Raw genomic sequence first — 26,932 nt, 5'->3', positions numbered from 1 at the left:
TTGTTCAATTTTGCTGTTATGTGTTTGTATAACATTTGAATCTTGTTTCTTGATGTTGATGACTGAAAAAAAGAAGTGTGGAGGAGTGGCCTAGTGGTTAGGGTGGTGGACTTTGGTCCTGGGGAACTGAGTTCCATTCCCACTTCAGGCACAGGCAGCTCCTTGTGACTCTGGGCAAGTCACTTAACCCTCCATTGCCCCATGTAAGCAGCATTGAGCCTGCCATGAGTGGGAAAGCGAAGGGTACAAATGTAACAAAAATAAAATAGATACTATTGGAGATTCTACATGGAATGTTGCTATTCCACTAGCAATATTCCATGTAGAAGGCTGCGCAGGCTTCTGTTTCTGCGAGTCTGACGTCCTGCACGTACATGCAGGACGTCAGACTCACAGAAGCAGAAGCCTGTGCGGCCACATTGGTGATCTGCAAGGGACGACTTCTACATGGAATGTTGCTAGTGGAATAGCAACATTCCATGTAGAATCTCAAATAGTAGCAACAGTGGAGGAGTGGCCTAGTGGTTAGGGTGGTGGACTTTGGTCCTGAGGAACTGAGTTCCATTCCCACTTCAGGCACAGGCAGCTCCTTGTGACTCTGGGCAAGTCACTTAACCCTCCATTGCCCCATGTAAGCAGCATTGAGCCTGCCATGAGTGGGAAAAGTGCGGGGTACAAATGTAACAAAAAAAAAAAGTAAACTTAAATGGGTAGACTGCCATGGTATAGCATATAGAAGTTGCAAGGAGGCATGAAGAGGGAGTAGTTTGGTTTGGGCGGCCCTCAAATCTTGACATGTATTCACCATTTTACAAAGGGAATGGATGTGGATATAGAACACTGTAAATGTCAGCTTTCACATCTGCCCCAAGGCATGCACAAATGCCAACTTGAAGGAGCAGGTGCAAAGGCTGAAGCCCCCCCACATCCCTATGGCAGCAGATTCCCACTAGGAGGTCAAGGGTACTATTTTGAAGCCAGAGCCTTAATGAGCAGGAGCAACTGGTGATTGCTCCTTCTCCCTCTAGACCACTAGGGACACCCCCACCACCACTTTACCAATAGAGAATCGAGAGTTGGGGAGATGTGCTGCTGGTGTAGGAGGGGAACAGGGAAGGGGATCGCTATTGCCTGCAGCAGCAATTTTATTAAGCTGTCCTCAAGCACAAACGGGGATTAGAGAATAGGATGCTCTTTGGTCCCCAGGTGCAGCTTTTTTTTTTTTTTAATTTATTTATTAGTATATTTCATTATTTCACTACAAATTGTGAATATGCAATCGGCATTACAAACAGGAAATCATATAGATCAAATTCAGATAATTCTCTAGGCCTATTCGTCCACAAATTAATTAAGAAACAGGTGCAGCTTTTAAATTACTGCTTTCTCTATACATGCTGTTCTACATGTCCTTACCCATATTTTACAGAAGGTTCTATGTTTGACTGAGCCTTTGTAAAATATAGGGGAATTGTGCATGTCCCACCCTGGACATCTCAATTCCTATCTCGCCTTTCTATGTAAAATTCTGCTCTGCATTAGTACATTTCTTAAAGAAACATTAATGAGACAACATACGGTAATACATTTCTCCATTCATCTTGCTGCAGTTTCATATCAGGGATGTACTAGTGTGTGTGTATATATATATATATATATATATATATATATATATATATATATATATTAGCCTTTGAGCCCGTAAAAACAGGCTATTATAGGAAGGGGGGGTTGAAAGGCCCCTGCGCGCCGCCGAGTTCGCCGCTGCCCCCCCCCCCCGGAGCCGTCGCCACCCACCTTCCACCCGGCCGGGCCCCTCCGCTATTGAAACAGCAAAGGTCCGGGAACGCAGCACTGAGCTCTGCTGAGCAGCCGACATCAGCCTTCCTTCTTCTTCTCTGCCTGTGTCCCGCCCTCGTGTGACGTAACGTCGTTGAGGGCGGGACACAGGCAGAGAAGAAGAAGGAAGGCCGACGGCAGCTCAGTAGAGCTCAATGCTGCGTTCCCGGACCTTCGCTGTTTCAGTAGCGGAGCGAGGGCCCGACGGGTGGAAGGTGGGTGGTGGTGGCGGCGGCGGCAACTCCGGGTGGGGGAAGCTTTAGCAACGGCGGTGTCTCTCCCTCACAAATGCGCAGTACAGACCCTTTCTGTTCCGCCCCCGTCATCACGTATTGGGGCGGGGCAGAGAAGGTCTCTACTGCGCATTTGCGAGTGAGTATGACACTCGCCTTTTATATATATTGAGATATATATATATATATATATATATATCAATCATATGATGCCACTTCATTCACTGGGGACTCCAATAATTAAAAATAATACTGCTAAGCCCTATCTTTCAGAGGAGAGAGTTGAGGTGAAGTTGATGTTTTTTTTTATTTTTTAGAAGTTCTCACCATAGAGATGTAGAAGAGAGATCCTCCAAGCCTCACAGAAAAATACAGAACTGAGGAATGAGAACCAGCAGACACACACAATTCTCTGCTCTACAAAGCTTTAAGCTTTGAGAGATTTCATAGGATCCAGCTCTGTGGGTGCCAGTAAGTACTAAACACCCCCAATATTGAGTATGATCCTTTATTATATCTAGGAACTGGTAATTTATATTATGTTTAGCATCCCCAATCATTTTGAAATGTTTGTGCCTATGGAGGTAATTATCTTAAGCTTTCTGTTACAGGCTCTATTGGATGATGTCACCCATGTGTCAGGACTTTATAACCTGGTTGCCCATGAAGAAATCTGGCAAACATTTCGAGACTGTTTTAGAAAGGATGTACAAATCAGAATTGAGATGTCCAGTTTGGGCAGGATCCAGTCGATATTCAGTGCTATTTAACCAGTCAGGAATGGCTCCCGGCCACTTAAATAGCACTTAACTGGATAAGCGCTAATATTCAGCATGAGATAGCCGGTTATCTCCGCTGAATATTACCACTTAACGGCTAACCGTCTAGCCGTGAATATTCAGTGCATCGCCAGCTAAATTTAGCGGCCAAATAAGACCACCAAAATAGCAGTCCAATCTTTGGCCGCTTTAAACTTAACCAGCCAGCGCTGAATATTGACATAGCTGGTTAAGATTAAACCGGCTGAAAAAAATCTGGATATTCAATGTTGGTCACCAGAAACAGCCCAGCACTGAATATCCAGGCTCAGCGCCGATCGTGGGACTAAGTCAGCCTGCTTCCCATGGGCTGAGTATTGGCCGGGATGTCTTAAGTTCCACTAGTATATTAGAACAGGATCTGCCAAAGTAGAGCCTGTTCTAAAATACATCAAGAAATGGACTTTTTGCATCAGTTACATGTGGCAGGAACATCCATTTTAAAACCGAGAACAAAGATGGCACAGCAAGATAAACATTTAGATCCTGGCACATAAATGCATATTTTCTGAAATACCAACATATGGGGTCAATATTCAAAGGGGTTTAACCAGGCAGGAAATGGTCTTGTCCAGTTAAACCCCGTTGAGCTAGCCAATCCTGGATGTTCAGCAGCACTTAACCAGGCAGTGCCGCTGAATATCCCTACTAACCAGCCATCTCCTAATTGGTTATGTCAGAGGCGGTTCAGGTGTGGAGTTCAGGTGCAGCAGCAACTTAGCTGGTCAGTGGTGATATTCAGTCTGCTAACTGGCTAAGTGAGTATATAAAGGTGTTCTTTTACTAAGCTGTGGTAAAAAGTGGCCATAGCACATGTGAGTCTTTCACATGCACTAAGGCCATTTTTATCACAGCTGTAAAAATGGCTTTTTTCCTATTTTTTGTATTAATGGTCATGTGATGTTGCCATTAGCACATGGTCATTTTATCAAATTATCATATATGCACTTACCGCCACCCATTTTGTAGGCAGTTAGGGCTCACACACTATCAGTGCACTAACTGGTTAGTGCACTGATAGTGTGTGAGCCCTAACTGCCTACAAAATCCCTCAAAAAAGGTTTTTTAGCATGAGCAAATTTGGTAGTTACTGCAGGACACTTGAGTGCATCCCACAGTACACCATTTTAAAGCTGTGATAAGCATGCATTAATGCCTAACGCAGCTTAATAAAAGGGTCCCAAAGTTAAGACAGCAAAAATGCTGTCCTAACTTCATGCATCAAGTTAACTGGGCACTAGTCTGAATATTGGCTGATGCCCTATTAACTTCCAGGTTAGCACACACACCTAGATATTCTATGCTTCGAGGTGTGCATGATCTGGAATTGAAAATCCAGGGTTCGGTCAGCCTGTGGCTAGAAATGGCTTACTGGCTGCTTAACCACCTCAGGCTGAATATCACCCCTATACATATTAATGTGGCAATAATCACAATCTACTACTACTATTTAGCATTTCTATAGCAATCATTTATGACAACCATTTTAGAAATACACAGGTTTATATTTCCTAAGCTGGCACAGAGACTGGTATCACTTGCCAGTTTTGCATTTGGTGGGGACATCAACTACTGGGGAATTAAGGGGATGACCTTCCTTAATCCGTCTAGTGGAGCACTGCTTACTACAAGCACTTTGTGAAAATTATACATCTTGGGTAGCTGGAGTAAATCCTGATGCTAATCATTTTGAACACAATTGTAGATGTGCAGTCCCCTTCTGAAATGAGAAATGCATGTTTATTTTTTAGGCCTGCCTTAGTCCCACCCAAAAGATGCCCAAACCATGCTCCCTTGCCATATACATGTTTTTCAGTTTTAGACATTTATATCATAGATTTATAAATTGGGATTTAGACATTTATGCAATCTAAACGTCTAAATGTTGATTTATGCACATTGGTTATTTTTTCGTTGTTTTAACCGAAAGTTGGCAGCTTGATTTTATTCCCAAGTAAGGTATGCCCCACTATCACTGCATGATTACTGTCCTTTTTGACATTTTGATGACCACTGATGCAGGCTGTAGCCAAAATGTGGCTAAGTCTTTCTTTAATAAAACTGGATGCGTAATTATTCTGGAAGCTCCTATTCCTTAGACTACTCCCATTGGTGCTGACTGGTTATGCACATTTAAAACACAATAGCACTTCTAAAATAAGCTCCATTATTATTACATTTAGCAAAAACCTCTTTGAGAGAAAAAAAACTTTAAATTTTCTTACAAATATGACATGTGATATATTTCTCTTAAAGACTCTTGGCACCTTTCATTCATTTTAATTAAGTCTGCTGAAGTGAAGCTGTATGCATTCTTAATTTTAGTAACCTGTAGGGAAATTCAAATTTGCTGTCAATACATAAGGCAAATTAGTAATATTTCTGATATTATTTTTAAAAGAAAATCAATAAGATGACATTATATTATTCTTTATCCAATTATTTCCATAGGACCAGAAAACTTAAACTGAAATTAGTTGTAATGACACCTATTACTTTAATGAACTGTACAAGAAGTAGTATATAACCCAGTCTAACTATGTACATGTTGATTTTTGATACACAAAACCCCATTTGCTGAAATGTGTTAAAGGTTTTGCACTTAATTTATCCTATATCATGCATTGTACTGTGTGGGTAACAAGTCACATACATAATTTTAAAATACATATACTATATGACAAACTACATAAAATTCTACAATAACAAATATATGATCCTTCTCTAGATGACATGCAAATATCCATGTCAGTCCTACCATGAGAAATATATGATTCTACTCCAGATGACATTCCCCATAGTTAGCCTAACACCAACTCATATTGCACTAAAGCAGTGTCTAAAGTAGTGCTGGCTTACTAAAATAAAATGTCTCATAATGGAAAAATCTATCAAAACAACCCGGCTTCAATTTTTTTTCTGAAATCTAATACACTCTCAGTTCCTGCAATAACGTGTTCCACTCCACTGGGCTCACAAGTAGTGGGTTGAGAACCTGGGGAATTGGGTTCAATTCCCACTGTGGCTCCTTGTGATTCTGGGCAAGTCACTTAACCCTCCATTGACCCAGGTACAAAAGTTTAGATTGTAAGCCCTCTAGGGACAGAGAAAGTACCTTCATAACCTAAATGTAAACCACTTTGGTTGTACCACAAAAAGGTGGTATATCAAATTCATGACCTTTTACCCAAGAATGTGCACGTGTCTCAACCAGATGACATTGTCTAATGGAAGAGAGATGAATCTGACAAGAACCCTCTGATCTCAACGACCACAAGATCTGTAAACTTTCAAAACAGTGATAAGATACTGTGGAGTTTCCCTTTTTAAAACATGGTGGATCAGTAGTAAAATTTTAAACTTGAATCTCCAAGCCACAGGTGCAACTGCAGCCAAATGGGGAGTAATATGGTCATAACAAGATGCCCCTGATAACAATGGTGCTGCAACATTCTGGACTACCTGTAAAGCTTGCAGGGAGGTCTTAGGCAGCCCCAAATACAACAAATTATAGTAGCCTACTTTAGCAATAACCAGTGCTTGCAGTAAAGCCCTAAAGTCATCCACTACTAAAAGAATCTTCAGGCTGAGCAGTAAACATAGCTTACAGAAAGCAGAATGCACATCTTTTAGATGTGCCTTCCTAGATAACGATGTCCAAAATGGCCCCTAAACTACACACCCAAGATGTCTCCTTAATTTGCCGTGTACCTGGTTTTATTCAGATTAATAGCCATTTTAGAGAAGCTGCTGCAATGGTCAAGAGCAAGTGGCCATTGCTTCTACCCATTTCCCCACTGGACTATCAGGGCAATGGGTAGGTAAGCCTGCTGAGGGGGGGGGGGGCTTTCTCTGCTTCTGAGGTGGGAGGGGGGAGCAGGCATCCCAAAGGGGGGGTCCTTCCAGACATCTGGGGATTGGTGGGAGGGAGAGGATCTTCATGTGCTTCCGGGTGGGGACTATGAGGGAGAGGGAATACGAAGAGGAGTTCTGGATGTGCCAGGGAGGGTTGCCAGGGAAGGAGGGGGATGGCAGGATATCGAACCAGGATCTAGAAGTCAATCAGGCACCAGCTGATAATTCAGACCAGTGCCTAGTTGACTTTACCACATAAAGCTAGCACAGCTTGTTTTTTTGTCCTAACTTTATACAATTTCTTAGCTGGTTAGCAGACTGAAAATCTCTACTCTGCCCTAACTCCACCCCAGGACTGCCCACAAACTAGCCAGTTCTCGTAGGAATTGCAAATCACAGAGAATGTGGTTTTCAATCTGTCCTTTAGAATTCTCATGGTATCGCAAAATCAGGTTCTTCAATATGGTTTGTCATTTGTTCAATCTCGTGTATATGATGCGGATTTGATTTGCGGATGTATTTAAATAAATTCTTCAGGAAGCTAAGATTGCAAGTGTTTTTTGTGGATGACAAATTGGTGACTGATGACTTGCAGGTATTTAGGGAGCCTACTTTTTCCACGTTACCACTTACCTTCAACATGGGTTTCCCCTGGTCCAATTGATGCAGGTATAGAGACTTTTCAAAAATTGGTCCTGCATGATTTAGAAAATATATAGAGGGGTTTAGTATCTGCTAGAAAGAACTTGTCATTTCAACAAAGAAGGGCCCTTTATAAGTTATTGCAAGATGTGAGAGTATTATCATCATGCAAGCAGATAAGGGTGGGGGTGTGGTAATGCAGGACAGAGCGGCTTATGTTAAGGAAGCTCATAGGCAGTTACTGAATAAGCGCTTTTACAGGATTATAGATATAGATCCCACAAGAAATTATGTGACTATGATACGGCAGAAACTGATTGAGGCACAAAGTATTATCACCCCCAAAGGCGCTGAGACATCTAGGCAGCAATGTCGGGCAGTCAGGCTGATCCTTTGGCCTGGATTTCAGCTGAGATTTCTGGTGTGGCGAGGTAGATCCATTCTAATAATGGCTTATCGACTTTTCTTTTAGGACAATATCCAAACCTTTGTAAACCTCACTAAGCTGCTTTTACCACATTCTCTGGCAACGAATTCCAGAGTTTAATTACACGTTGAGTGAAGAAATATCACACCTCTGGAGTAAAGTGTGGCAAACCCGCATCTCCCAAGTAGTCTAAAACATGAGGATCTTCAACATGGATGTAACTGTTGAAAGTGCTGAAAAAATATTTGAGCTATAGTCGAGGTGTCATGATGTAGCTGTATTATCCCGAATGCGAGGAATGTAACTGGAACCCATCCAACATTTGATAATGTGCGCAAATAATTTGCCTGCTTTATTGACATGATATTTAAATTTGCAATAAAATAACTTAGATAAGTGAGTTCATAGCAGCCTGTGCTCCATGAGAGCCTCCCTCGCCATTGTGATTGACCAAAGCAAACTTTTCCGCCAAAAGGAAAATTCCCTGGGAGATACGTTTAGTTCTCGCCGACACATACGAGATAACGTTCCCGCGAAGAACCACTTTAGCAGTCTCCAAAAAACAAGACTAAGATCATTAACATGCTGCGAATTAAAAGTAACAAAATCTGACCACTTCTGATGTAGAAATTGCTAAAAGTGGGTATCACCATGTAAATAAGCTGGAAATCTCCAATAAAATATGACAGGATGCTACAACATGTATAAATAAATAACATGAAATATGTTTGCATAAAAAATTATTTAGCCAACGTAACGTAATAAAATATTGAAAGGTTTAAAAGACAAAATTGAAAACCAGAAACATTAAATAATATCTGAATAAAATGAAGTAGCGACTGACCTTTAAATAAAATGCAACACCATCAAACAATCAATGACCGTAGATTCAAGAAAAAGGAACAATGTGGTCTAAGGGAAACAAATACATCTCTTAAAAGACATATAAATAATAAAATGTACACTGTATGACATATATCACACTTAATTTGATGATACTCTGGCAATGATCATAAAATACAGGTAAACAATAATTAGGATGAATATACTGCTCAAGAAATAATGAGATTGTAAACTGTGTAATACCTGTTTTGTATCACATGATGGATATAAGGAGTTATAACAAGTTGAAACTAATGTTAAATATTTCACAAAAATTTTAATATAAGATGCAAAATTACATATTTGATCAAGAATCTAGGGGGAGTAAATGTTATAAAAGGCATTAGCAATATATTATAAAGAGGTTATTAAAAGCATGCACAACAAATAGACTATTAAATAAAATATGTTTCCGTCTTTTTAAGGATGTGTGAGTAAAAAACAAATTGCACAAAAAGAATACAATAATGTCTATCAAGACTATCTATAGGAACGGGTCAAGTGCACTGTGAACAGTGTGTTATATACGTGTTTTGAAAAAATATCTGTTAAGTGGGAAAGGGAGCTCATCGGGCAATAAGAGAATAATGCCGATTTCAACTAACTCAATTTGAAATGGAGTTGTATATTGCTTGTAGACCAACATAAGTTGAAAATGAATTAATGGTGGCATAATAATAACATTATTGAGATTAAGTACGCAAAGTGGCAGAAAGGATACATATGTGATGGCTGTGAACTAAGTAATATAAGATTGAATAAACGCGTGAATAGTGAATATGTGAAAATCTAGGTTACAAACAAAAGAACTGTTATTGAAAATACAAGTACCATTAATGAAAATAAAACAGTGCGAAATACACCCAGCACGGAAAGGTATGTACCCTGTGTTTGGGTGCTATCCATAAAAGGCAAGAAAATAAAAATAAGAATAACTTTTGGAATAAGTGTACGATGGAAACATCTAACAAACTGAGGAGTGCTACGTGAAAGAGAAAAGTGCTATTAGGCTCTACGACACTACCGAGTCAGTGGTAAATAATGCCGGTTTAAAAGATAAGTGCCAGGTATGCGATATAGTGTCATCAATAAAATGTGCCCGAAATGAAAATAGCAACTAAGGATAAATATTCTGATATAGTTATTTAATATTTCTGTTTTTCTATTTTGTCTTGTAGACCTTTCAATATTTTATTACGTTATGTTGGCTAAAAATGTTTTTTATACAAACATATTTCATCCTCCCCGTCCCATCTGCCCGCAACCTCGGAGTCATCTTCGACTCCTCCCTCTCCTTCTCTGCGCATATCCAACAGACTGCCAAGACCTGTCGCTTCTTCCTCTTCAACATCAGCAAAATTCGCCCTTTCCTCTCTGAGCACACCACACGAACTCTCGTCCACGCTCTCATTACCTCTCGCCTTGACTACTGCAACTTACTCCTCACCGGCCTCCCACTTAGCCATCTATCCCCCCTTCAATCCGTTCAGAACGCTGCCGCACATCTTATATTCCGCCAGAACCGATATACTCATATCACCCCTCTCCTCAAGTCACTTCACTGGCTTCCGATCAGATACCGCATACAATTCAAGCTTCTCCTCCTTACCTACAAATGCACCCGGTCTGCGGCTCCTCACTACCTCTCTACCCTCATCTCTCCCTATGTTCCCGCCCGTAACCTCCGCTCTCAGGACAAATCCCTCCTTTCAGTACCCTTCACCACCACTGCCAACTCCAGGCTCCGTTCTGCCTTGCCTCACCCTATGCCTGGAACACTCTTCCTCAACCCCTACGCCAAGCCCCCTCCCTACCCATCTTCAAATCTCTGCTTAAAACTCACCTCTTCAATGCTGCTTTCGGCACCTAACCTTTCGAGAAATATAGTATGCCCTATCAGATTGACTCTACACTTGTCTTTTAGATTGTACACTTGTCTCTAGATTGTATACCTGTCTTTTAGACTGTACACTTATCTTTAGATTGTGCACCTGTCTTTTAGATTGTAAGCTCCTTGAGCAGGGACTGTCCTTCCATGTTAAATTGTACAGCGCTGCGTAACCCTAGTAGCGCTTTAGAAATGTTAAGTAGTAGTAGTAGTAATTTCCAATAAATTGTTCCATATCAACTGAAGTCTCCCTGATTGCCTCTGGATTGTCTATTTCCCACTTCTCTGTTTTTTGCTGTTCTTTCTTTGTGGGATCTCCAGCCTTGGCGGGTTTAAGAGAGCCAAAATGTTATTTCGCTTAACCGGAGAAGAGATGCTTGAAACATTCCAAGAAAGCACGAGTACACCTTGTTTAGTTACACTGCAAAGAACAGAAATGGCATATATACACTTAGAGATTACACATTCACTCTCCCCAAGTGCCCAGCCCTCACCTGGGGAGAAATCACACTTTGCCCATTTGGAAAAGCAAGACCTCAGTAGATAAACCCAAAGGAAAAGCATAAAAATACATAAGAATATCTCTAAAATAAACACAAAAACCCCACGAGACACACACCAACACCCATTTATTTAAAACCAAAAAGCCCTCCCCTTCCCCTCCTACCCCCAAACCACAATCATACTCCCTCCTGTATACCCATCAGGGCATAACCCACCAACATCCCCTGCTCACAAGCACAGAAGAATGCGGCAAGTCACTAATGCTACCCAGGCCCCCAACCCCATAGCAATATAACTATATGAATCACAACTGTAGGACAGAAAAAGCAGCACCAAGTGGCACAAACTAGTCATTTCAGGAAATATAGAATCCACTTGTAAGATAAATTGAGCAGTACTAAACGCACACATCACTCACAAAGTCCTGTCATGAAATCAGGTCACAGATGACGCAGATTGATCCATGTTATTAACAAAGTCCCATGTTTCAGAAATGGAGGCATATACTTGCCATTTACCCTCAAAAAATTTTCAAAGTAGCTGGCTAGAGGAACATAAACCGTACTTTTCGATCAGAAAGAACTGCACACAATGGATGAAACTGTAAAACAATTTTGGAAAATGCGCACTGGTACGCTATCATAAGACAAAAAATTTCTACTTTGTGAACATAATTATGAAATTTCATGATGACAATTCGTGTACGCATTTCTTCTGGCAGCTTCCTACCAATTCCGTGTGCACGCTCCAGGCATGCAGGACCTATGCCCTCATGCAGTGGCAATTCTTTCTCCAGCCAATTTTCAACTTAACTAAGCAGCTGTTGCTCTGGGACTGTTTCAGGGATACCCAGGTCATGGAGATACCAGTGTCGGAAGCAGTTCTCCAAATCCTCCAATTAGTCCGCATGGGCATACACCTGGTCTTTAAGTGCAACCAAATCCTAAGACACCATGAGAGCCCGTCTTACAACCCGAAAAGGCATTGCTCCAATTGTGTCATTCTCCAGGTCGTTTGTTTGTTGTTCCTATTTACATCTTGCTCAGAAGTTTACAGTGTTAATTTGCAATCTTTTGTCTGATTTTTATTTAAGGACACCTGATCTACTATGTTCTCTTTTGCAAACTTGCTATCAGGATACCCTATCTTCCCTGTTTTGGTGATATCTTTGAAAGATACCTTGTTCCGAACCAAGCGTTTTCGAATGACTGTCAGTTTACCCCCAGGTTCTAGTTTAAAAGTTGCTCTATCTCCTTTTTAAATGCCGATGCCAGCAGCCTGGTCCTACCCTGGATAAGGTGGAGCCCATCCTTCTGGAATAGGCTCCTCCTTCCCTAGAATGTTGCCCAGTTCCATACAAATCTAAAAACCTCATCCATGCATTGAGACTATGGAGCTCTGCCTGTCTCTTGGGCCCTGCACGTGGAACAGGTAGCACTTCAGAAAATGCTACCCTAGAGATTCTGGATTTGAGCTTTCTACCTACGAGCCTAAATTTAGCTTCCAGAACCTCTCTCCCATATTTTCCTATGTCATTGATGCCCACATGTACCAAGACAGCTGGCTCCTACCCAGCACTATCTAAAATCCTATCTAGGTGACGCGTGAGGTCTGCCACTTTCGCACCAGGCAGGCATGTGACCAGGCGATCCTCACGTCCACCAGCCACCTAGCTATAGTGATGCCTTCAAAGATATTTTGATTTTTTTTAAAAACAAGCAAACATACTGGCCACAACTAGCAAAATTTGCATGGGAGATCCTGTACATCCTGCTACCAGCACATCTTCTAAGAAGACAACTTCTATTCCAGGAAGGACTGTGGAAGACAGGAGAGCTAGATTGAATCCTGAGATTGTTGATGATTTCTTATTTATCCACAGATTAAAAAAACACAACAGTGCTTTATAGGGCATATTTTTCCCCTCTAGGGCATATAGAACGGATTGTATTTTATACCCCTGGACGTTTTAACAGTGTAAATTAGGATTCCTTGGTGTAGTAGAAATCACATATTGTTGGGGTTGGAAGGGTAGAGGGTAGTGGTGGGAAGGAGGGTTATTATAGCTGCTCATTGTTATTATTGTTCTCTATTTGTAATTTATACACAACAGTTGCACAGCATATTGTTCCTTTTTATATTTTAATAAAAAGATTTAAATATAAAATCATAAGTGTTCAAGGCTTCTGCAGATGAGGACAGAGCCCACGGGGACGGGGCGGGGACGGAGACAAACTTTGTCCCCGTGTCATTCTCTATTTCACACATTGTGTAACTCCAATAAACAAATTAAACTTACAGAGGCAGCAGTACACTGTGCATCCGGGAATTAGTCTACCAAATAAAACAAGATGGCTGTACTCACATAGCCACTTTCTGATGAGCTAATCATGGTTAGTAGAGAAAAGGCAAAAACAGCCTCAGGAATAAAATCCAGAATTAAAATGGAAAAGTTATTTTTCTCCCCCTATAAGCATGCAGAACTACAAATTTTAGTATTCTATGGTGCTTATTTTCAAAGCATATAGACTTACAAAGTTACATATATTACTATGGAAATTTGTAAGTCTATATGCTTTGAAAATGAGCCTCTACACCTCTGGGTACCCTTATTAAATTGCTTCGTATGTAAGTATGAGTTCTGGAGACTTTATAATAAGCCTACCTTTATAAATTCTGAAGGAAGTTGACCATTAGGCAATGATATGCCATCTGTATTCATTTGGATAAAAAATCCTCGAGTAGTGCTGAAGCTTGTCCTGAAGGGTAGATTGTATTTTTCTGAAAGCTGTGTTATCATTCCTGTATAGTATAGAATACATTTTAAGTAGAAATTGTGTAGTAGTTTTTATTTTTAGGTATAGTAGTAACTCAGACTTAAAGCAGCAATACTCTATAACTTATACAGTAATACAGTAAATGATGGCAGAAAAAGGCCATTTGATCAATCTACTTTGCCCTCTTATTCTGTCCACACTGTTAAATATACATCTCAATTGCCAGCAACAGAGCGTGACCGCCTGCAAGAATCTTTCTTATCCAAACCATTTTTTTCATCTGCCTTTGTACTCCACCATCCCGGATAGAACAGCATGAAAAATACTCAGAGACCAATATTTAAAAAGATTTAGTAGATACTTCAAGAGATACTGGATGAAATCTTTGTTTCTTTAAAAATCTCCTTGCTCATTGTAAGGATCAAACTTTAGACACTGGCAAAGAGGAATGCTGAAGGCATTCCAAGAACACAGCTTAGGTTTAGCCAGACAATAATGAAATTTAGAAAAAGAATTATAAAGAAACTGTTATAGACAACTTTGATTGTGCCAGAGGGTTATCCTAAAGTTAACTGGATAACTAAAGTTTCACCGATTATCTCAATAAATAGCTCTAATTAACTTTGTTGCTTGCCACAGCATCAAATGTCAGCCCTACAGATCCTTCCAGCAACCACCTAACCCATACCTAAACAAAAAAGCCTCTGCTACATTCAGAGCAGCCAGCAACACCACTGGAACTGCTGCCCAGCCAGCCAGGTTCCCAGGTCTCCTGTAAGACAGATCCAGTTATATGTGTCTGCATTTTCAGTAGACATCTACTGGCTGATATTCAGCTCAGTGGCGTAGCCAGACAGCCAGTTTTGGGTGGGCCTGAGCCCAAAGTGGGTGGGCACAAAATTTTCTCTGCTTAGCCGTGCTGAATACAGTGGAATTATTTTCCAGAGGAATGTAAAAACTCTTCTTCATATTATCTAAATAAGGATGCCAACAAATTTTGCTAGAAGACTAGAAAAAAAAAATAGGGAGATAGATAGACTGACTGATAGACTGACAAACATCTTCCCAAACAGTTCAGTATGTATAAAACTCTTTCATAATCAAACTGGTTCTGAGAGGCATTTAATGAGGCAGATTGAATTACCTCATAGAGTAGCATACTTCACAGCCTACTGCACACCACTGTTATGGCAATTGCTTTTTTTTTTGTCTATTTAAAATTTCTGAGAATTTTCCAGCCACGATTCTTAAACAGCCAGTTCTTTGCTAACAGGTCACAACAGTCTCATAATAATGACCCAGGTCATTTTATACCGGTCGTTAAAACCATGAGGCAGAGGCACTAAAGAAAAACATGATAATACCAAATCTTCCCTCACCTTCCTTGCAGGCCCGCCCAGCAGGTATTCCGGTCGCAGGCTCAGCTTCGGCTCGTACACGTTGCCTGCCGGCTGCCGCTTAACAATCTCCTTGCAGCTACTAAGCGGCAGCGCTAACCTAACCCGGAAGCCCCTCCTGAGCCTGCGACCGGAATACCTGCTGGGCGGGCCTGCAAGGAAGGTGAGGGAAGATGGGGTGAAAGTTGCGGCAAACCACGGGGTAAAAGACGATGATGGGGACCGGAGCCTGCGAGTGCAACCGGAATCGCTGTGCTGCTGCTGGGCGGGCCTGACCCCAAATTGGGTGGGCCCAGGCCCACCCGTGGCTACGCCCCTGATTCAGCTGGCAGCACTCGCCGGCTACATTAGCCCTCAGTATTCAGTGTCAGGCTATGTCTGAGCACCAGCACTGAATGCTGGGGACTAAATTTGATGGGAATGGCCGCTCAACTTATGCAGGTCCCAGCCGATATTCAGCCAGGGTCTGCTTAAGACAGTTAATGTGGTACTTGTGTATTACCGAGAGGCTGCCACAAGAAGTCACAGCAGCCATTTTTAAAGGGCAGCTGTAAAAGGCAGGAACGAGGGGGTTTCACTCTTGCCCCAAATGATCCCACTAGGAACACCAGGGATAGACAAACCCAGGGGGAGGGGGCTTTGATTCTCATGGGCTGAGGGGGAGCTGAGAGAGCGGATATTTTGGAGGCTAGTAAGGGGATCAGGGAGGTTTCAAGTTAAAAAATAGTTATTTAGGTCCCGGCACATATTCAGTGCTGGGGCCCACATAGCTAGGTGGATGACAAAGTTTCTTTTTTTTGTCCCTAGGGAGTATATATCTGTCGTTTCCTCTAGTAACTTTGAGAAGACGCTCTTTTAACTGGTTTATCTGACATGCTTACTTTAATATTTATGAGTTGCTATATTCCGATTTTAATATTCATGACCTTTTGCATCTATATTTAAATATGTCTTTTAAGTGAATCATTTTTTAAATAGCATTGTGATGCTGAATGCATAGCGAGTATTTGCTTTCAATTCCATATTTTTACAGACCTCCTTAAAAAATGTTCCTTGAAACAGGAAGAATTTAATTTGAGGATTTGGGATGTTCAGATTGAATTGCCTTTTTTCATGGTTGCAACCCCATTCCCCACAGCAGTGCTATTTTGGCTTTTAAGCTGTATGTGTACATATACCTTTAGCTTTTTAGTTTAGCTGTATAAACTTCATTTTGAAGTTCTGTACTTTCACACAGTTTCTACTTTTGGCTTAGCGAACCCTTTGAATATTTATTAGTTAACATATAAGCCCTTTATTTAGTGTTGCACTCGATTCCTAAGGTTACGCTTTTTATTAGGGCTGCAAATTAATAGTGAATAACACAGCGATTAGCGTGTTAATCATTAATCACCACTAAAAAAAATTAAGGGGCCCTTTTACTAAGCCGTGTAAGCACCTAAGCGCGCCCAACGCATCCGGCTACCACGTGGCTCTTGTAATTACATTCTTGGATCACGTCTGAAAAATAATTTTTATTTTCTGACGCGAATATGTCATTACCCTATTACTATCCCTTATCTATTCCTTTTCTTCTTCCTTACACCTACCTCCTAACGCTTAATTCCTTACAACTTTATTTTTATATTGTTACGATGTAAGCCGCATTGAGCCTGCCTTGTGTGGGAAAGCGCGGGGTACAAATGTAATAAATAAATAAAATTACCGAACGGTTAATGCACAAGACCTTACTGTTAAGTCAATGGCTGGCGTTAAGGTCTCAGACTCAAAATGGACGCGCGCCAATTTTGAATTTGCCACACATCCATTTTCAGCAAAAAATTTTAAAAGGCCTTTTTTACAGGTGCGTCGAAAAATGGATCTGCGCTCGCCCAAAACCTGCGCTTACACTACTGCAGGCCATTATTCAGCGCACTTTAGTAAAAGGACCCCTAAATGCAGTTAACCCCCTCCCTCCTGCCAGTCCAACATCTCTTGCTCCCCTCCAGCAGCTCTCCCCTCCTCTCTTCTACTTGTTTGCCTCATCCGTTGTGTTGCAGTAAATCTTTGCCCTGCAGCAGCTGGCAGCATATTGAAATGCAGCCTCAGCCTGCACCGGGCCTTTCCTTCTGACCCGTCCTGCCCCCTTCTGACGTAACTTCCTATTTTCAGAAAGGGGCATGCAGTCAAAGGAAAGGCCTGGTGCAGGCCGAGGCAGCATTTCAAAATGCTGCTGGTCGCTGCAGGGCAAAGATTTATTGCAACACAACAGATGAGGTAAACCGGGAGAGGAGAGCTGCTGCTCACGGCATGGAGAGATGGCGGGTGGACGAGCAAGCAAGGGAAAACACGAGAGGGCAGGGGAAATTAAGGAAAAATGCGGGAGGGGAGGCATACTAAAGAGAGAGAGAGAGAACGGGTGAAGGCACAGGGGGAGAGAGAGAATGGGTGAAGGCACAGGGGGCACATTAAAGAGAGAAAGGGTGAAGGCACCCCCGCCCCCCAAAGCTACAGTACCTGTTCAATGGCTGGTGGGGTAGCTAAAGCCCCGCCAGCCGACGCCCTGCCAGCTGATGAAATCCACTTCCGGAGTCATCCCCTTTCTCCCCACACTGCCTCAGAAGTGAGGAAGTCAGCAGAGTGCCTCCAGCCACCAATGCTTGCACTCCCCAAGCATTCTCTGTTTGTGTATGAGCTAAGCATACTTGGAGAGTGCTGGCACTGGCAGCTGGAGGAACCTTGCCTCCTCGCTGCTGAGGCAGCACAAGGAGAAAGTGGAGACACTTTGGCAGTGGATTTCTTTGACTAGCTTTGGCATCCACGCCAGCAAAGGTATGATATCTAGTTGGGGGGAGGGAGGAAAATGTCCCCCCTCACCCACCCATCCCTGTGCTCCCCCCATGAACAGCTGGACATGGCCCAACTTTAATTGTGAGATTAATCGCAAGATTACAATTTTTGAGCGTATGATTAATCTCAATTATAAATTTAAATTGAACGACAGCCCTATTTTTTATTTTTTGCTTTAAAGTTGTATGGCTATAACCTTTATAATATTAGGGTTTTTTAGGGTTAGTATTATGAAAAGCGTGCACTAAACGCTAGAGACATCCATATATTCCTATGGGCGTCTAGTGTTTGGTGCGCGCTAAGAACGCTAGTGAAACCTTTGTAAAAGACCCCCATAATAAAGAACATATCAGTAGTGCACATTCCGTTTTTTAAAATGAAGATATCGTCAGAAATATGCCCTCTTTTTAAATGAATAAGGTGTGAAGATGTAATCAGAGGGCAATGTGCTCTTTTAGTATATATCTACTTTCATTGAGCCTGGCCTTCACTTTGGAGCAGGTGTTTTACATGTACTATCATGATGCGCTGTTTTATCACTTAGAGGGTCTTTTACTAAGCCACGATAGCGTTTTTAGCTTGCGGTAGAAATCAGCTGGCAAAAGTCAAGACATCCATTATATTTCTATGGGTGTCCCGGTTTATCACCAGCTGATTTCTACCGCGAACTAAAAATGCTACCAGGGTTTAGTTAAAGACCCCCAGAATACCTTTTTCAGCATTATTTTTAAGTAGCCTTTTTGCCTTGTTAATGTTATTTTGTGACTCTTATGAGGTTTAGTTTTTATTTGTAGTCTTTGCCTTAGTAGGAAGATTCCTTTTCTAAAGAAGGCCTATTTTTAAGGTCCTTTGGGGTCCCTCATTTTGGTCCATCTCTTCATGTTCTTATAGAGTTTTATATTAGGGACATTATTTATGTTTGTCCTGAGATTGTGCATTTGATACTACTACTTATCACTTCTATAGCGCTATTAGACTAACTTTTTTAGGTGAACTAATGGGTTTTTTTTGTTTAGTTCTTTAAAGTTTTTTTATTGTTTGTATAGTAGATTGTGTTTTGTTTTTTTGTGTCATCCAGCAGATTAACCCCCCCTGTTTACAATGCCACGCAGCAATGCAGACACAGCCCATTCAAAGTGAATGGGCTGGGTCGGCATTACTACATCAGCATCCATTAGCGAGGTTTTGTAAATACTATTCTCTCTCTTTTTCCCTTCTTTGCTTTTACCCTCTCTTACACTTCAAAGTAATTGATTGTTTATTTGCTGAATTGATGTATGTTTTTACAGACTGTTGTAAGCCACATTGAGCCTGCCCGTGGGTGGGAAATTGTGGGATATAAATGCTATAAATAAATATACATATTTTTTAATATACATACATTTTATGTTTATTTCTAGGATGTACATACATACTTGTGGCACTCACTTGTGTGATAAGGAGAAGTGTGTTTTAGTAATATATTGGTGGTGATGATTTGATGTTGGCTATTTACTTTTTAATATATATTTTTTTATACTCTTGTATGTCAATTTTTTAATTATTTATTGTTTTATGAATGTTTACAAACCCCTGACGAAGGCGTGAGTGCCGAAACTTTGTCAAGTCGGGTCAATTCTCAATAAACCTACTTGTGGCAAACCTTGAATCTTCTTCTCTGGACTACCTCTGCTTTGCTTTGCTACCCCTAGAGCAGAAGACTGAAGTCATGGGGTGACAGGAAGGGTTCCTATGTTAGAAGACGCACCCGATCTGATCAGGATCAGCAAGGCTGGATGATCATTATCCTCCTGACCACCCGAGTCTGTGTGAGCTGATGATGCCACTCTTCCAAATTTGTGGTTGTGACTTCAAATTAAGGTTTTGCATCCCATTTGGGAATCATTGGTAAAGAAAATGGTGAGATTCAGAAGTTTGTTCTGTCTGAGGAATAAAAGTGGATTATGGTGTGTTAAACTTACAACCTGTCAACTAGATCCCTGCCCTTCTAAGGTTGTGAAGTTAAGACTGAATAAGGCTGTAACTTAGATATTAATAACCCTACTTCAGTAACACCTTTACTGTTATCTGCCCATTTCATTAAAACACTCAGTGATAACACCCATTAGTAAAAACACATAAAGTAGGCTGGATTGTGGCCAAGGCTGAATAAGTGTTTCTATTCCAGTGTAGCCTGATTCCTTCCTTCAGCTAAAGAACCTATGGACCTTAGCATTGCGGAATGTGGTTATCAGATTCAAGCAGGAACTGTTCCAGCACACCACTATTAAGAACATAAGCATTGCCATACTGGGACAGACTGAAGGTCCATCAAGCCCAATATCCTGGTTCCAACAGTGGCCAATCCAGGTCCCAAGTACCTGACAAGATCCCAGAACAGTAAAACAGATTTTATGCTGTTTATTCTAGAAATAAGCAGTGGATTTTCTCAAGTCCATCTTAATAATGGCTTATGGACTTTTCTTTTAGGAAATTATCCAAATCTTTTTAAACCCTGCTAAGCTAACTGCTTTTACCATATTCTTTGGCAAAGAATTCCAGAGTTTAGTTACATTTTGAGTGAAGAAATTTTGTTTTGAATTTACTATTTAGTAGCTTCATTGCATGCACCCTAGTCCTACTATTTTTTGGAAAAGTAAACAAGTGATTTATTTCTAACTGTCCCACTTCACTCAATATTTTATACAGCTCTATCATATCTCCTGTCATCCGTCTCTTCTCCAAGCGGAAGAGCCCTAGCCGCTTTAGCCTTTCTTCAAAGGGAAGTTCCCTTTATCATTTTCATCACCCTTCTCTGTACTTTTTCTAATTCTGCTATATCTCTCACTCTCCATGATCCAGGGTGTTCCAACAGAGAAAATCAGCCTGAATGGTTCCTGTGCCAACAATACGTGCCATGGAAATGAGCCTCGAGTGTTGCTCCAATTGCAAAAATAGCAACTTTGCCTCCTGGGCCATACAGTAGCTCCTGGTGCCCCTCTGTCTGTTTTGACATATGCCACTGTTATTGCATTGTCCAAGATAACACATACCACAGTCCCTTTCAGCAATTAACAGGAAGTGTGCCAAGGTAAACCATATCATGTAAGTCTGGTTTCGATTCAGTTGTCAACCAGTCCCCAGCAAGACCAGTGACTCTGAGAAACTTAGTCCTGGTAGTGAGCTCCCCAAACCCTCAGACTTATATCTGAGGGCCACTACCCCATCAGGCGGGGGGGGGGGGGGGGGGGGGGGGAGGGGGGTGGTTACAAATTAATCCCCTTCAGCAAATGTACAGACCACCACCAGACCAAGGAAAGAACCCGAACAAACAAGGAAGTTCCAGATGAGGTGACACTTGGACCCTTCTTGCTCTGGAACAAAATAGAAGCAAAAGAAAAGCAATCAGAAGGAATAGAAAAATAGAGCCTGACAAAATGGTCAACCTCATGGGGTAGGAATTGTGTAGATGCTCCACAGTACACTTCTGCAGCTGGGGAAGGCTTCTGCACTACTACTAATAATCATTTCTATAGTGCTACTAGACATATGCAGCACTGTACACATCATATGCAGGTACTTTCTCTGTCCCTAGAGTGCTCAAAATCTAAGTTTTTTTGTCGTACCTGGGGAAATGGAGGGTTAAGTGACTTGCACAAGGAGATGCAGTGGGAACTGAACCCAGGTTTCCAGGATCAAAGCCTGCTGCGCTAACCATTAGGCCACTCCTCCCTGTTTCATCTCTATCCCATTCCTGAATGCCAACTATGTGGTCATAAATAGGAAAGACAGATCCAGCCACGCTACCAATGTGCTTACCACTGCGTCACTGCAGCAATGGCTCTTCTTGTCACACTCTAGCATCAGCCCCCCCCCCCTACCAGCATGCAAGATATACTGGCCCCCTTAGTGGTGAATCCTTTGCAGATGGTGCTGCTGAAAGGCCTGACTCCAGCTTTTTCATTAAAAAACAAACACCACCCTTTATTGGCTCACAGCAAAGAAATGCCCAAAACAAGAGAAAAGAGATGAAAAGTACCTGAGACAAAACTGCACCCTCACAATGACGCCATAAGGCAATCTCCTGTTCAATCAGGGACCACAAAACCAAGCCAGCATAGGCCTGCTACACCAGAGAAAAGCATGTGAGCCTGCATCCAGGGAGCCATAAACAGACAAAGAAGTTCAATCAGATACAATAAACCATAGTCCGTGTGGTAAATATTAGAGTTCCTGTCCCTCTTGACCAAGGGTACTGCCCATGGGATGAAATGTGTGGGCTACCACAACATCCTGCTGGACTAATCCTAATCCAGAAGCTGCCACCATATGCCTAGGGAATACTGACTAATCCAGGGCTGCACCACCCACTTATAGTGCAAATGTCATCCCTAGAAAAGCTGTGTTGTCTCCAACCTGCTGGTTGGGAGGGGGTGGGGATATAAACCCACACATCTGTACTAGCCTAAACTGGTAAAATAAGGAACTGGAAAATAAGGCATTGCCATTCCACCTCTCTTCCCTTGCTACTGCATCTTGGATCAAACAATATCCATGTCTCTCTCAACAACGCCATATCAAGCTTGCAATACTCAATCAAATCATGATTGGTTCTGTTCCATGTGCACATTAAATAACAGATTTTTCCCCAAAAGAGCCTTATATTTATCCAGACAATCAATTGTCAGTCATATCCTTCTTTAGCTCTCTAAGCCTGTCCAAACTTCCTTCCAAAAGCATCCCCATCTCTGCTCCCTCTGACTCTAGCCAAATTTCCTCCCCAAAGCACCCTCCAGATACCTACCCCACCTATTCACATGAACAGCACCTCAATACTTATTTCTTTCTATCTTCTTATCAACCCCTAACACCATTATCTCAGACTCATACACTCATTTAACCAGCTATCCCCAAGGCAAACTGAAATGATTCAAGGGGGGATCTTAACAAGACACATACCCCTTTGTTGTGCTCTTTTGGCATACCATAGTGGAGTACCACTTCACAGCAGTTGAATCTCTGAAATAACCTCTAAAGCTGATGAATTTGGGTTGAGCTCACAGCATTCTGGGAGGGAGGGGAATGCGATCACCAAGCCATGCATGGAATCAACGTCCTCTGAATAATTGGCATAGCTGTAGGTGCACTAGGTGGTACTTATCAGAATCTCTCATCACTCCTGCTATTTGCCCACATAAATAGCTTTGAAATTTGTCTTCTATCACAATGTACAATGAAAGAGAAATATTAAAAAAAATAAAAAAAAGAACACTGTCAGACAAAGAAAGAAATATTTACACGTAAGACTTTTGCTATTAATTGTAACCAACTGTTATTTTTCTCTGACCATTTTTACTCATAATACCATACCCTTGTCTAAGGACAAGAACAACTGACCTCTGGTGAAAAAAGGGACAGCATACAAATATGGATCAAGTTTAATTCCAGAAAAATGACAACTACAATTGTTTCTGCTACTGCTTCCCCAATTCGGGGGGAGGGCATGGTTGAATATGAAAAATATACTGAACAAAATAAACTAAAGAAATACCTGCTATGTCGTCTACAATCTCTGCATAAGTTCTACGAGCTATATCAAGAAATTCATTAATATTTGGCTTGACTGCATAACATTTTTGGGTCCTCATATTCAAGCATCCTTTTGTGTACCTTGTGTCATCATTAATAACAGTTTTAATCTTTTCAAGTATGACTCCAAACCTACAAAAAAAGTCAATATTATATGTATGAAATGAAAGCAACACTTTTCAGTTTTACCTTTACACATGTACAAAATGTATGCTGAACAATTTTATAGTCATAAGGCTCAAATTCCAACAATCACAATAGAGGAAACTGCACAGAAGAGTGGGAACCATACCTGAAATAATGGAACATCAGCTCATCAAAGCTAAGTTACTTATCTGTAGCAGGTGCTCTCCGAGGACAGCATGCATATATTCTCACATGTGGGTGACCTCATCCACGAAGCCCAGTGTGGATATTGCCAAGTACACCGTCACTTTAAATCTTTGAGGCAATGCCCCCTCCATGCATGTGCAGGCACCTTTCTCACCGATGTTCGAGCGTGGGACCAGTAGTACAGTACTAAAGCTAAGAAGACAACTCCAAGGGGAGGTAGAAGAGATGTGAGAATATATGCCTGCTGTCCTTGGAGAACACCTGCAAAGGATAAGTAACTTAGCTTTCTCCAAGGACAAGCAGGCATAATTTTTTCACGTGTAGGACTCACTAGACACCAGGCTCACAACATAAATGCATTCTTGTCAACAAAGTAGATAGCCAGTCTGGTAGAAAAAAAAAGCAGGAGGACAGACTTGACTTTTAAGTAGTAAAAAAAGATTCTGCAGGTCTGCTTGTCCAAACCAGCTATCCTGTCTAGTGAGCAGTGAAGGTGTGGATAGAAAACCACATAGGGACTTGTGCCCAGGGATTGCAGAGACTTTTCACAGAATAATAAAGTAAAGTTTGCTTCTGAAAACAGCCATCAAACATCCTAGAACAGAAATGAGGGATACATGAAGTGGCTTCTAATCACTGCCTCCAGAAACTAATCTAATGACCAGATTAAGACAAGAACTGTTTCCATCCAAATGATATAGAGGTACAAGGAGAAAAAAGGACTTACCCCACGGATCCCAGAGACTTTTCACCAAATAATACAGTACATAAGAACAGTCGTACTGGGTCAGACCAATAGTCCATCTAGTCCAGTATCCTGCTTCTAACTGTGGCCAATCCAGCTCTTAAGTGCCTGGCAGAAACCCAATTAGTAGCAACATTCCACGCTACCAATCCCAGGGCAAGCAATGGCTTCCCCCATGTCCATCTCAATAACAGACTAGACTTTTCTTCAGGAACTTGTCCAAACCTTTTTTAAACCCAGATACACTAACCGCTGTTACTGCATCTCCAGCAGCGAGTTCCATAACTATTCTTTCAGTGAAAAAATACTTTCTCCCATTTGTTTTAAAGTATTTCCATATAATTTCATTGAGAGTCCCCTGGTCTTTCTACTTTTTGAAAGCGTGAAAAATCGATTCACTTCTACCCGTTCTACACCACTCGGGATTTTGTAGACCTCAATCATATCCCCCCTCATCCACCTCGTTTCCAAGCTGAAGAGCCCTAACCTATTTAGCCTTTCTTCATAAAGAAGACTTCCATCCCCTTTATCATTTTGGTCGCTCTTCTTTGAACCTTTTCCAATTCCGCTATATCTTTTTTGAGATACAGCGACCAGAACTGAACACAATACTCAAGGTGATATCGCATCATGGAACGATACAGAGGCATAAAAATATTCTTGGTCTTATTTTGCATCCCTTTTCTAATAATTCCCAGCAGCCCATTAGCTTTTTTGGCCACCACAACACACTGGGCAGAAGATTTCAGTGTATTCTGTCTACAATGACACCTAGAATGTTTTCAAGTGCTGACTCCTAAGGTGGACCCTAGCATCAGGTAACAATGATTCAGATTATTCTTCTCAATGTGCATCACTCTGCATTTGTCCACATTAAATTTCATCTGCCATTTGGATGCCCAGTCTTCAGTTTCCTAAGGTCTTCCTGCAATTTTTCATGTGTTTTGACAACTTTGAATAGTTTTACATCATCTGCAAATAATCACCTCATTCCTCTTTCCGTTTTCCAGATAATTTATAAATATGTTATAAATAGCACCGGTCACAGTACAAATCTCTGCGGAACTCCACTATTCACCTCCTCCATTGAGAAAAATGGTAATTTAACCCTACATCTGTTTTCTGTCAAATAACCAATTCCTAATCCACAGAAGGACTTTGCCTCCTATCTCAGGAGTCTCTCATAAGGAACTTTGTCAAAAGCTTTCTGAAAATCCTGATACACTACAGGAACCAACTCACCTTTATCCACATGTTTATTTACGCCTTCAAAGAAATGAAGCAAATTGGTGAGGCAAGACTTCCCTTTGCTGAACCCATGCTGACTCTGTCCCATTAAATCAAGTTTGTCGATTGGAAGAGATGGGAGACTGATTCAAGATGGTGTCGGGTTAGGACGCGGTGATCCTCTCTCGGATGGTTCTCACAAATTTGTTTATTTTCTTCTATAAACTATGCCTAAAAGGAAGGGGAAGACGAGGGGGGTAGCTCCTTAGCTCCTTACCCTCCACGGTACCTCCTCGAGGGCAAATACCGATTACGGACTACACCGTCTCTGTCGCTACTTCAGGCGCTCCATTAGCCGAGGAAAAGAGGAGCCTTGGCCAGGAGAGTAAACTTTCACTCAGCCCACGTTTGCCTCGAGTAGCAGGAAGTGATGCTGGAGGAAGTCCCGTCCAGCAGCCCGGATCCGAAGCTGCGGTCTTGGGGAAGGAGCACTCCTTCGACGCTGCGCTGCTCCCGCTGAGTTTTACCAGCGAAGATCCGAGCCAAACATCTACCCCCAGGAGTAGGGGCAGCATGGATAACATCCAGGTGGAAGCCCGAACCGCACAGGAGATGGCGGATCGACGGTTGGAACCTGCACTGCAACTCCTACCCCTGGAGAAGCCACCTAAGGTGACGTTGGAGTCTTTGTGGGGGGCGATGGAATCTTTACATAAAATATGTTTAACTTTTGTTTCTAGCTCCCAAGCTAACACTTTAAAGATAGAAACTCTTCAGACTAATATGGCTTCCCAAGCTACACAGTAACATAGTAAATGACGGCAGAAAAAGACCTGCATGGTCCATCAAGTCTGCCCAACAAGACAAACTCATATGTGCTACTTTTTGTGCATACCCTACCCTGACCTGTACCTGTCCTCCCCAGGGCACAGACCGCATAAGTCTGTCCAGCACTATCCCCGCCTCCC

The 26,932-nt window shown here is 41.7% G+C and overlaps 1 protein-coding gene across 1 annotated transcript in view; it reads right to left on the bottom strand.

The window, feature by feature from the left end:
* Positions 1-26,932, bottom strand: part of MSH4 (mutS homolog 4) — a 183,149-nt gene that overhangs the window by 38,615 nt on the left and 117,602 nt on the right. The window contains exons 11-13 of the mRNA XM_030205714.1: positions 23,622-23,791; positions 13,754-13,890; positions 5,116-5,219 (exon numbers count right to left, since the gene is read on the bottom strand). Coding sequence (XP_030061574.1) covers positions 5,116-5,219; positions 13,754-13,890; positions 23,622-23,791 — 411 coding nt within the window. The remainder of the gene's footprint in view (positions 1-5,115; positions 5,220-13,753; positions 13,891-23,621; positions 23,792-26,932) is intronic.

This window comes from Microcaecilia unicolor, chromosome 6, assembly GCF_901765095.1.
Source record: "Microcaecilia unicolor chromosome 6, aMicUni1.1, whole genome shotgun sequence".
In the NCBI taxonomy this organism is placed as follows: Eukaryota; Metazoa; Chordata; class Amphibia; order Gymnophiona; family Siphonopidae; genus Microcaecilia; species Microcaecilia unicolor.
This window is presented reverse-complemented; position numbering and strand designations above follow the sequence as displayed.